This window comes from Carcharodon carcharias, chromosome 18 (genome assembly GCF_017639515.1).
Source record: "Carcharodon carcharias isolate sCarCar2 chromosome 18, sCarCar2.pri, whole genome shotgun sequence".
NCBI classification, from domain to species: domain Eukaryota; kingdom Metazoa; phylum Chordata; class Chondrichthyes; order Lamniformes; family Lamnidae; genus Carcharodon; species Carcharodon carcharias.
Window position 1 is genome coordinate 40061782 of NC_054484.1, and position 12319 is coordinate 40074100.

Consider the following 12319-nt stretch of genomic DNA (forward strand, 5'->3'; position numbering starts at 1 on the left):
GTGCAACTCCTTCAACTCTGGTCTTTTAAACATCCTTGATTTTAAATCACTGCACCATTGTCTGCTGTTCTAAGTTCTAGAATTGCCTCCCGAAATCTCTCCTTCTCTCTCCTCCTTTAAAGCTACATTTACAGTCCTGCTTGCTTCTTCTGTGGCTTGGTACAACAATACACAGAAATTTATTGGCCCCTGCTGGTAGATTTGCAGGAAAGGGAGGGGGCTGTAAACTTCCCGGGTGGCCCTCCCACCAGCTAACTGCCTGTCCCTGACCTATCTGCAATTTTACAGGGAGCGGGCGATGTCCAAGGCCCACCTCAATTGAGGCCCTTAAGTAGCAAATTTTATCCACTTCCTGCCTGCCCTCAATTTCAAGACTGGCGGATTTCAAGGACAGGGGCAGGAAACCTGGCAGATCACCCTGCTTGTGCCTCGGTCAGGAGATGTGGAGAGGTGGGGGGCATATCCATCACTGGCCTCCTTCCCAGATCGGGCACCCCCACCTTCCCCACCTGGACTTGCCGTCAGGATCTCCACCCTCTTTCTCCCATCCCGCTTGGGTTTCCCTGCTGTGAGACCTGCACCTATTTAGTCCTGTAGCCTCTGGCTCCCAATCTGTCAAATTGGCTGGCAGCTCTCTGAGGCAGAGCATCCTCCTGTGTGAGGGGTGGAAGTCCTGCCTCCAGCAACTTAACACTCCATGAAGCATTCAGTGCTGCAGGGCTGCTCTGGCCCGCCGACTTCTTTGGTCCTGGGGCAGGAAACCCCTCCATCCGACAGATCCTGTCCAATGTTACTCTTTATTAATAACCATCTTGTTAAGCACCTTGAGATATTTGCTACATTAAAGGCACTATATTAATGCAGGTTCTTGTTGTGGTTGTCTTCACTGGATCTGAGACAATCTAACCAAATTGTTCAATATGACGGGAACTGTTTGAAACTTGTGGATTTTAGTGTAATGGGATTTTGTTTCTTGGAGGTTTCGAGTGGTGGGAGTGAATTAATTTTTTTAATTCATTGGATTAGAGCATATGCTAGCTAGGCCACTTGTTCAGAGGGCATTTAAGAGTCACCCACATTACTGTGGGTCTGGAGTCACATGTAGGCCAGACCAGGTATGGACAGCAGATTTCCTTCCCTAAAGTGTAAGACTTTTAATTCTAGATGTTTATTGAATTCAAATTCCACCATCTGCTGTGGTGGGATTCAAAGCCGGGTCCACAGGGCATTACTCTAGGTCTCTGGATTACTAGTCCAATGATAATACCACTACGCTAGTTAACTTCAAAGGAGCACACTGCTTTTGCATATACAATATATGGGGTCACTACTGAAAAACGTTGGTGACTTGCATGACAAAATAATTTAGTAGCCATTTATTTTATTGTCTATGATGTTCTTACCACTTGCTCCTGTAATTTTATTAAACTGTTGCATCACATCAAGCTCCTTTTTAAATGGAGAATATTTATGAATGAGTGCAATTTCAAGGGAGAATTTTTTTTCATCAGTCGTTATGGGTTCCTTAGTTGCAGCATGCCAGGATGGCACAGGCACAATCACCTAGGAAACCAAAAGCAAAAATCATCCATTAAGGATATTTCTAAACTCACAAGCCACTTTTATATTCTTATATATAAAAATAATTCCATCTGATCATTCCATCTGATAATTTCCCTTTTGATGTGTCTAATCAGCATAAAATAGGCACCAAAAGCACCAAATATGATATCACATTTTTAGAGATTGTTTTTAGGGCATTTACACATTATTTTAAATATATGAATCGATATTTCATTTTTCTTCCTTTACAGCAAAATCGTGCCCCAGTTTTGTGCCATAAGGAAAGTTAAATGACTCAACTGCAAATTGGCCACCTTGTTGCATTGAATACCTTACAAAATCATCTTGGAAGATCCCAGGTCTGCCAGATCCTGATCCCATTATTGCAGGCAAATATGCTAAACATTATTACAATAGCAAAAGCAACTGAGAAGACACATATTTGTGTTAGGGCTCTGGAGCTGAAATTACTTGAGCGTAATGGTGTGCTTGCATCTCAGCTCCAGAGGGAGCATGTAAGAATGGCACAGAAATACGTTGTCACCCAGATCACAGATATACTGTTCAGTCTCGGTTTTGCAAGCAACTAAGTCTCTGCCCATGCTTTGCAACACCAGGGATGTGAAGGGGACGGAGGCAAGCGTTACCTTGGGCCCTGCTTTCAAAGGTTTGATGGAAGACTGAAGGCTGATATGATCAGTGAGGTAATAAACTTAAGACTCTGGAAGCAGGGCCCACCTTAGAGAATTAGATTCTGCACCATGATTTTAGTTGTTTTTCCTGACGCCTTGAAAGAATCATTATCATCAAGGAAGTAAAGATCTTTAAAATCTCAGACACGACCCCAACCTGCCCACTTCCAGTTTTAACGGAGGTGGGTTAACAATCAGTCCCTCTCAGAAAGCAGATCAGTCAGAAAAAGCTTTTAAGGAAGCTGAGTGCCCTCCATTTTGACAGATTTATTATCTTTAACCCATATAGGCATGATTTACAGGGTTCAAGAAACCCTGCAGGTAAAAGAAGGTAAGAAGAGTCAGATCGATGAGGTTAGTGCATGTACAACACTGCTTGTAGGCCAGGATGAACAAATGTTTTACTCCAGGTCCATAGTGCTATCCTCTTTATATGGCCCATGATCAGCCAACCCCTATTCTGTGATCTCCCAATCACCCAAACTCTCCACAATCTCCAACTCTTCCAGCCCTGACCACTGCTGCCTGATCAGAACAGCAAGATAAGCGTGAAAGAGGTTAGAAAGAAGGAACTCACTAGGGGCATTTCATCTTAATTTTTAACCCTCTATCCACCAGGCAGGTAGGATTAAAATGATCCCTGGAGAATCTTCATGGTTGCCATGGCATACTTATTGAACTGAATCAATTTCTAGATCAATCTTTATTTTGCCAGCATAAAACAAAAACTAACCAGGCTTATAATATCACTAAATGACCAAAGTTTGTGAAGGATACATGGCAAGGTTCCTTCTCTCTACAATAGTTCATTATATTCTACAATACCTTCATTATTAGTTTCAGCACCATTTAAAGCAGTTTAATTCAATTAAATATGGCTCTCATTACAGTCTTTTAGTTTCAGGGACAGTAAGATATTGTACCTTATATATTGTTTATATAAAGTGTGATTGAGCTCAATTAGGTAGCTAGAAGTAGGCAGGTAATGCAGCAATCTCCTGGGGTCCCACTCACAAATTGGTTTTCCATTTTGGAAGCTGGTGAGAGCACTGGCTCTTCAGAGGAATGCAGTCAGAGCCATGTTTGTGGCACCACGAGTGGCTCAGCTGTACAAGAAGGGAGGAAGAAGAAAGGAAGAGCAACAGTGATAGGGGATTCAATGGTTAGGGGGACAGGCATTTCTGTGACCGTAGATGTGACTCCAGGATGGTATATTGCCTCCCTGGTGCCAGGGTCAAGCATGTCACGGAGAGACTGCAGGAAATTCTTCTGGGGGAGGGTGAAGAGCCAGAGGTTGTGGTCCACATTGGTACCAATGACTTAGGTAGGAAGGGGGATGTGGTCCTGTAATCATAGTTTAGGGAGCTAGGCAGAAAATTAGCAAGCAGGACCTCAAATGTAGTAATCTCTGGATTACTCCCAGTGCCATGTGCCAGTGGGTACAGAAATAGGAGGATAAGGCATATGAATGTGTGGCTGGAAAGATGGTGCAAGAGGGAGGGCTTTAGGTTCCTGGGACACTGGGACTGGCTCTGGCGGAGATAGCATGTGTACAAGCCGGATGGGTTGCACCTGAACAGAACTGGGACTCAGTTCCTTGTGGGGCATGTTGCTAGTGCTGTTGGGGGGGCTATAAACTAAATCAGTAGGGGTGTAGGAACCAAGAGAAAATATTAGGTGCACAAAACACTGGGAGGGACAGATAGCACTATTATAGAGAATAGTAAGTTAATAGGTGAAGTCAGGGTGAGGGAAAGAGTAATAAAATCTAAATTAGGGTTACTATGCATGTATCTGAATGCACGGAGTTTGGTAAATAAGATTAGGGAGTTAAAGGTGCAGATTGCCATGTGAAAATATGATGATGTGGCAATAACAGACACCTAGCTCAAGGAAGGATAGAACTGGGTGTTAAATATTCCCAGTCAGAGGTACAAGGTGTTCAGAAAAGATGGGAAAGGAAGAAAAGGAGGAAGGGTAGGGGTACTGGTTAAGGAGAGCATTGCAGTGCTGGAGAAAGAGCATGTCCCAGAGAATTCAAGGACAGAATAAATTTGGCTAGAGTTAAGGAACTAAAAGAGTGTAATTACATTGCTCGATGTAGTCTATAGACTGCCAAATAGTGAGAAGGACGTAGAGGAACAAATCTGCATGGAAATTGCAGAGAGATGCAAGCATCATAGAGTAGTTATAATGGGTGATATTGATTACCCCAATGTAAACTGGGACAGTGGCAGTGTAAAGGGTGGAGGGGGGCAAAAATTTATAGGTTGTGTTCAGGAAAATTTTCTACAGCAGTATGTATCCAATCCAACAAAAGACTTGGTTCTTGGAAATGATGTGGGCCAAGTAGATCGAGTGTCACTGGGGGAACATTTAGGTGACAGTGACCATTGTATTGTACATTTTAGGATGTTGATAGAAAAGGACGATAGGCCATCCACAGTAAGAATAATTAACACAGTAAGAGAGCCGACTTCGATGAGGCAAGAACGGAGCTGGGCCAGATAGACTGGAATGAAAGATTGGCAGGAACAACTGTAGCTGAACAATGGGCTACCTTCAAAAAAGAATTGGTTCAGGCACAATCAAGATATGTTTCATTGAAAGGGAAAGGTAGGGTAAACAAATCCCCGGGTGAAAAAGGAGATTGAAATTAAGATAAAAAGTTTTTTAAAAGTTCATTGACAGGATGTGGGCTTCGCTGGCTGGGCCAGCATTTATTGCCCATCCCAGTTGCCCTTAAGAAGGTGGTGGTGAGCTGCCTTCTTGAATTGCTGCAGTCCATGTGGTGTAGGTACACTCACAGTGCTGTTAGGAAGGGAGTTCCAGGATTTTAACCCAGCAACAGTGAAGGAACAGCGATATATTTCCAAGTCAGGATAGTGAGTGACTTGGAGGGGAACTTCCAGGTGATGGTGTTCCCATCTATCTGCTGCCCTTGTCCTTCTAGATGGTAGTGGTCATGGATTTGGAAGGTGCTGTCTAAGGAGCCTTGGTGAATTCCTGCAGTGCATCTTGTAGATGGTACACACTGCTGCTACTGTGCGTCAGTGGTGGAGGAAGTGAATGTTTGTGGATGTGGTGCTAAACGAGTGGGCTGCTTTGTCCTGGACGGTGTCAAGCTTCTTGAGTGTTATGGGAGCTGCACTCATTCAAGCAAGTGGAGAGTATTCCATCACACTCCTGACTTGTACCTTGTAGATGGTGGACAGGCTTTGGGGAGTCAGCAGGTGAGTTACTCGTTGCACGATTCCTAGCCTCTAACCTGCTCTTGTAGCCACAGTATTTATATGGCTAGTCCAGTTCAGTTTCTGGTTAATGGTAACCCCCAGGATGTTGATAGTGGGGGATTCATTGATGATAATGCCATTGAACATCAAGGGATGATGGGTGGATTCTCTCTTAATGGAGATGATCATTGCCTAGCACTTGTGTGACACGAATATTACTTGCCACTTGTTGGCCTAAGCCTGGATATTGTCCAGGTCTTGCTGCATTTGGACATGGACTGCTTCAGTATCTGAGGAGTCGTGAATGGTGCTGAGCAATCATTAGCGAACAGCTCCACTTCTGATCTTATGATGGAAGGAAGGTCATTGATGAAGCAGCTGAAGATGACTGGGCTGAGGACACTATCCTGAAGAACTCCTGCAGCGATGTCCTGGAGCTGAGAGGACTGACCTCCAACAACCATAACCATTTTCCTTTGTGCTACTTATGACTCCAATCATAAGTGTGCTTATGACAGGTATCAGGTAGAAAATACAATTGAAAACCAAGAGGTGTACAGACGGTTCAGAGGGGAGGTGAAAAAGCATATTAGAGAAACGAAGAGGGATTATAAGAAAAGACAGGCAGCCAACATAAAGGGGAATCCCGTCGTGTTCTATATGCATATAAATAGTAAAAAGGCAGGAAAAGGAGGTCTAGGGCCGATTAATGACCTAAAGGGGATTTTACACATAGATGAAGGGGCCTTGACTGAGGCAATAAATGAATACTGTGTGTCCGTCTTTACCAAGGAGGTAGTTGCTATCCAGGCCACGGTGACAGATGAGGAAATTCTGTCACTAGAAGGGTTCAAAATTGATAAGGGGGAAATATTGAATAGACTGTAGGTACTTAAAGTTTACAAGGCACTGGGACCGGAGAAGATGCATCCAAGGATATTGAGGGAAGTGCGAGCAGAAATTGCAGGGGCACTGGCCATAATTTTTCAGTCTTCCCCAGGCTCAGGGGAGGTGCCAGGGGACTGGAGAATTGTAAACATTATGCCCTTGTTCAACAAAGTCTGTAAGGATAAGCCCAGCAATTACAGACCAGTCAGTTTAACTTCAGTGTTGGGCAAGATTCTAGGGACAATTATTCGGGATAGAATTAGTAGTCACATGGAAAAATATGGGTTGATAAGTAACAGTCAGCATGGATTTATAAAAGGGAAATCGTTTTTAACTAACTTGGAGTTTTTTGAAAAGGTTAGAGAAAAGGTCGATAAGGGTAATGCTGTTGATATTGTGTACATGGACTTTGAAAAGGCATTTAACACAGTGCCGACTTGTGAGAAAAGTCATTGCTCATGGAATAAAAGAGACAGTAGCAATGTGGATACAAAACTGGCTGAAAGAAAAGGAAGCAGAGAGAAATGGTAAATGGATATTTTTTGGGCTGGAGGAAGGTTTTTAGTGGAGTTCCCCAGGGGTCGGTATTGGGACCCTTGCTTTTCTTGATATATATTTATGATCTAGTTCTTGGTGTGCAGGGGACAACTTCAAAGCTTGCAGATGATATAAGGTTGGGAGTGTTGTAAACTTCGAGGAGGACAGTGTTTAAAAGGACATAGACAAGTTGGTGGGGTGGGCAGATAGGTGGCAGATGAAGTTCAATGTGGAGAAGTGTGAGGTGATGCATTTTGGTAGGAAGAACATGGACAGACAATATAAAATAACGGGTAAAATTTTGAAGGGATTGCAGGAACAGAAAGACCTGGGAGCTTTTGTGCATAGATCATTGAAGATGGCAGGACAGGTGGAGAGAGCAGTTAATAAAGCATATAATATCCTGGGCTTTATTAATACTGGCATAGAGTAAAAGAGCAAGGAGGTTATGTTAAATTTATATAAGACACTTGTTAGACCTCAGCTGTGTACAGTTCAGGGCACCACATTACAGGAAGGATGTGAACACATTGGAGAGAGTGCAGAAGAGGTTTACAAGAATGGTTCCAGGGATGAGAAACTTCAGTCATGAAGATAGATTGGAGAGGTTATTACTGTTCTCCTTTGAGAGAAGAAGGCTAAGCGGATATTTGGTAGAGATGTTCAAAACCATGAGGGGGCTGGACAGAGTAAATAGGAAGAAGCTGTTCCCACACGTAACAGGACCAAGAACAAGAGGGCACAGATTTAAAGTGATTTGCAAAAGAAGCAAATGTGATGTGAGAAAAAACTTTTTCACACAATGAGCAGTTTGAGTCTGGAATGCACTGCCTAGAAGTGTGGTGGTGGCAGGTTCAATCGAGGCAGTCAAGAGGATATGTATTTGAATAGAAACAATGTGCAGGGGTACAGAGAAAAGGCAGGGCAATGGCATTAGGTCATAATGCTCAATTGAAGACCCAGCGCACACACGATAGGCCGAATGGCTTCCTTCTGTGATGTTAAAATTCTGTGAATTAGACCTTTCCTCATACCTTACTGGGTTCTGAATGTAGTCTCGCTCCCATGAGTTGAAGATTCTTACTTAGAAGACAGGATTGTTAATATCATTAATTTTGGTGAACTGCAGATCCAGCTGTAAATTAGTCCCAGTTGACTTGGCATAAAGATAGAAAGTTCTTAGGATGCGTGGCAAAAAGAAACAATTTTGTTTGTTATTTTTTCATAGTCTTACTTGCTGAACACAGCCCAATGTAAGGATTACATCAACTACTTGCTGTTTCTGCAAGTTATATCAATGCACACTATAATCTGACTAAGTTTTAGATGGTATAAGCTTGTGGCAGATAATTTGAGCCCCCAAAACAGATGGGTTTGGGTCAGCTGAGAAGATAAAACTTTAAAAAATTTAAGACATAAACTCAACCTGTCTCCAAACCCCACTTACGGTTTTAACAGGGGGGACGACAGATGACCAATCTCCTCTCACCAGGCAGCTCCCTCATTTAAACATGTTAATGAGGCTGCGTGCCTAATTTTTCGTGGGAATTTTTAACCACAAAAAGAGCTTTGGGATAGGGTGGGGCTGCGGAGGTGGGGTGTAAAATGTATTAAAAATCAGGATTGCAACAAGAACCTGACACCTTCTAGTTTGAGTTCAATGATTTAAGCTCATAACCTCTGCTTCCATTTTTTCGGATGGCAGCTATTGGCGGTGATTCTGCTATTCTCATTTACACCTCCTCTAAGTCCTTCTTTTGTTTTTTTTTAAATGGTCCCATTATCACTCCCTTTTGTTTCACATCAGCATCCCTTTAGTCACTTAATCTCTTCCGCTCCCCACCTATCATACACATTTCCTTCTGTTCATTCACCCCACTATGCCACCGCCTCTATACTTGCTCAAAATTTATTACATTTCTATTATTTTCCACCTCACTCTATGCCTGCTGAGTATTTCCAGCACTTTCTTTTTTTCAACCTCAGCACTACTTGGGGGTCAAGAGGAATAAGAGCATTGCCTGCAAGCCTCCCCTACCAATCAGACACTTTGCGAATATTCTGACCCTTGACCTACCTCTTCAGATTTTCAGACCACTGACTCAAGATCTCTCCAGCCTCCTTACCAGGTCCACCCTGATCCCCATTGTCTCCAGGCACCCCTCCTATGATCCTCTCCAATCCATGGACAGTCTAGGCAGCCCCACCTTTGTGTTCCCTGTACCCAACACATGATCTGTCTCTCCCTCCTTTATGATCTCCTGCTGAGGGCTGGTGCCACAGATCCATGTGCCCGACATCTAATCAGTCTCTCAATCTGCTGACTGTGGCTCAGAAATGAAGTCAAAATGATTGTCAGATCCTGCCATTAAATTTGACAGGTCCTGAGAATCCCTTATTTCTGGGTTTACCAACCACTGACCTCCCTTTCCCCTGGCCTCGCCATAAATATTGGGGCTGTGTAGTTTGGGAGGGAGTCCTTGGTTGTGCCATTTCACTTTTGGCTGTTCTTGAGTGGGAATCCATTTAAAAAGGCAGCACCAGGATCATGTCACTATGCTTAAATGGTTAAACTATTCAGTTTGCATCTACTGAGCTAAAGGAAGTTCAGGCTTGGACCACAAACAATAAATGCCTGTGTTTTGACACTATGAATGGAGATCGATCTAATGTAGTTATACAGAATACAGTTTTGTATCAATTGTATACAATTGTATCAATATATTGAGACCATTCAGATGGACTTAAACACACTTTTCTAATGCTGTACATTCTAATACTGTGTTCCCATTTTTAAAAGGATTTGGAATATCATCTCCTTAACTGACTTTACAGTGACCACAGGAGCAGAAAAATTAAGTTCCATGGTATTGATTCACCAAGTGAGTGACATTGTTTCAAATGTGACTTTGATGTTTTGACATTAAAAAGATTGGTAAATATTGAACCTACTGTAAGCATACAGTTTGCTCTGAAGTGTTCATTAACCACTTAATATGGCTTATCTTTTGATTGGCCCAAGTAACTACAATATTTGAAGGACACTATCATTTGAAGGTAGGTATTCTACTTGGTGTACGCTCTTGTGTTCTTCTAGAATCAGGATGAATCATGGTACTGACAAAACAATCATAGGGTGAGAAAAAAGAAGTGAAAATACAATTCTTCCTCCCTTACCTCATCAATACCTTCTTTCTCATAAAATGTTCGAGACATAAGAATGCAGGTCATGGTATTGTCTTTTTTGGTAAACAGGATGAAATCCATACCTATTCTCATTGACCCACTGCAAGATAAAAACAAAAAATAAATCCAAAACGGGCTGGCTGATTGTGACTCTCACAATTGCAGCAGTTACTTCATAAGATATTGATTAGCACAAGTTAATAGACTAGGCATTACATTTTTGTGCGGTGTATTGTTGGGTTGCTAGTCTACAAACTTAAATAAATCTGCAGAAATTGAACTGACCCGCATTATGTTAGCAGTGACAGAGTAGATGTGTCTGATATGTCAAAGAATACAATGATGAATTATTCAATGCAGCAAGAGGGCACAGTGACCTAGATATGTAGATACATTCTTAAAAGTGTTAGACCAGGGGACTTCAACCGTAATGACAAGAACCATTTTTTAAAATTCAGTGAATGGGTGAATCTTGTGGCGGCTATGAGGTCTCGGCAAGACCCCCATGTCACGAGCCAATCAGGGACTTGACAAGACAGTGGCAGGCCTTTCCCCAGGATCAAGGACCCCGGGAGCTGAAGTCCCACCTGCCAAGAGCTGTCAGCCAATCAGAGGCTGGCAGCTCCATTGAACAGCACTGCCACTGGGGAGGCAGTGGCTGTTGCCAGTATAACATTCGCCCAAGGCCTCAGATCATCGCTGGATCCCAGGCAGAAGTGAGTGATTGCAGGAGCCAGGGTCATGCGGGGGTGGGGAGGTGAGGCGGTTCGCCGGCAAGGGCAAGGGGATAACTTAGCAGCCACCCTCCCCCACCCAGCCCAACCTGCCCCATCCCCCCTACTCGATGCCAGGTCCCTCAATCGAGCACTGAGTGCCTTTAAATGAGGGACTCCCCTTGGGAGCCCACAAGCAAACACACCAGGGTTTGCTTGTCATACTCCTACATAGCGAGTCCCCCTCAAGGCCCATCCAGCTGAAGCGGGAGGAGACTCTTAAGTGGCCATTATCAGGGTGGAGGCAGGAGGGTAGTGAGTGGGGACCCCACCACTTTCCCGCCTGATTAAATGTTCCCAGCCACCAAATGCGCCAGGGAGGAGAGCACAAGATTCCGCCCAATATCTTAAGAGTGGCAAAGCACCAATAATAACAAAAAAGGGACACACATTTACAGATTTCTATGCGTTTTACTGATGTTCATAAACATACATGTATTAATATGAGAGGATATTTATTAACATTTTAAAGATTTTGACAAGAAGTTGCTAATTGAATAATGCTTTCATGAGTACAATGTTAATAAATATTTAAAATAACAAAACAAGCTATTTAATTAGCAACACCTTTAAACGAAAAATGAAAAAAATACTCCAATGTAATTTCTGTTGCTGAATTTCTTTGAAGAGTCATTTTCAAGCAGCACTGTAAACTTTCTGCCTCCAATTGGCTTCAAAACTTACTTTTCATGAAACTCATATTCAAAAATGTTTGCTCCCATTGAAGCAGAAATTATATCCTCAATCTGCTGGCTGGTGATATCTGTGGTCGTTTTTACCTTTGATGATCCGTATGTGGCATCACGCTAAGTGGATGCAGGAATAGTATGCTGACCACCAGACAATGAATGCCATTTTATGTATCTACAATCTTCAGTCGTGATCTTATTAAATAGCAGAGCAGGCTCGAGGGGCTGAATGGCCTACTCTTGCTCCTTGTTTGTATTGACCAGTGACACTGATTGCATAATGAAGTACAGAATGGATGCCTGGTGAGCCCAAGCTAGTCACCCACTCTAATGTTTAAGCAGTCCATGAAAGGCCTGAGGTAAGACGTGACAAGTGGACCTTTCAGTATCACCCACATGAGTAGCTCCACCTCATCGTTAGCCACAGAGGGAGAACCCCACAGGAGCAGCTAAGCGTGGAGAGAGCTGTATCCTGAGTGACCTTTGTTAAGCTTTTGTTGTGTTAAAATTATTCAATGTATTGTAATGAAGATTATGATTGCACCCAGACTCATGTTTCAATTGATGGATTGCTTGAAACAAATGAGGAGCTAGGGGAGAAAGGCAAATCAGTGCGTTGGTTGACATGGCGTGACAGTTGGAGACCTGTCTTCCAGGCAATTTGGGAACTAATAGAACCTTGATTTGTTGAATGTTGGATTTGCACTCACCTCTATAGAAAGGTGAGGTCATGAGCCCTTGTCTTCCAGAGTGTGGGG

The 12319-nt window shown here is 43.0% G+C and overlaps 1 protein-coding gene across 1 annotated transcript in view; it reads right to left on the bottom strand.

Annotated features, from left to right (window-relative positions):
* LOC121290437 (ATPase MORC2-like) overlaps positions 1 to 12319 on the bottom strand; it is a 66716-nt gene that overhangs the window by 37442 nt on the left and 16955 nt on the right. Inside the window, exons 7-8 of the mRNA XM_041210875.1 lie at positions 10091 to 10199; positions 1404 to 1563 (exon numbers count right to left, since the gene is read on the bottom strand). Coding sequence (XP_041066809.1) covers positions 1404 to 1563; positions 10091 to 10199 — 269 coding nt within the window. The remainder of the gene's footprint in view (positions 1 to 1403; positions 1564 to 10090; positions 10200 to 12319) is intronic.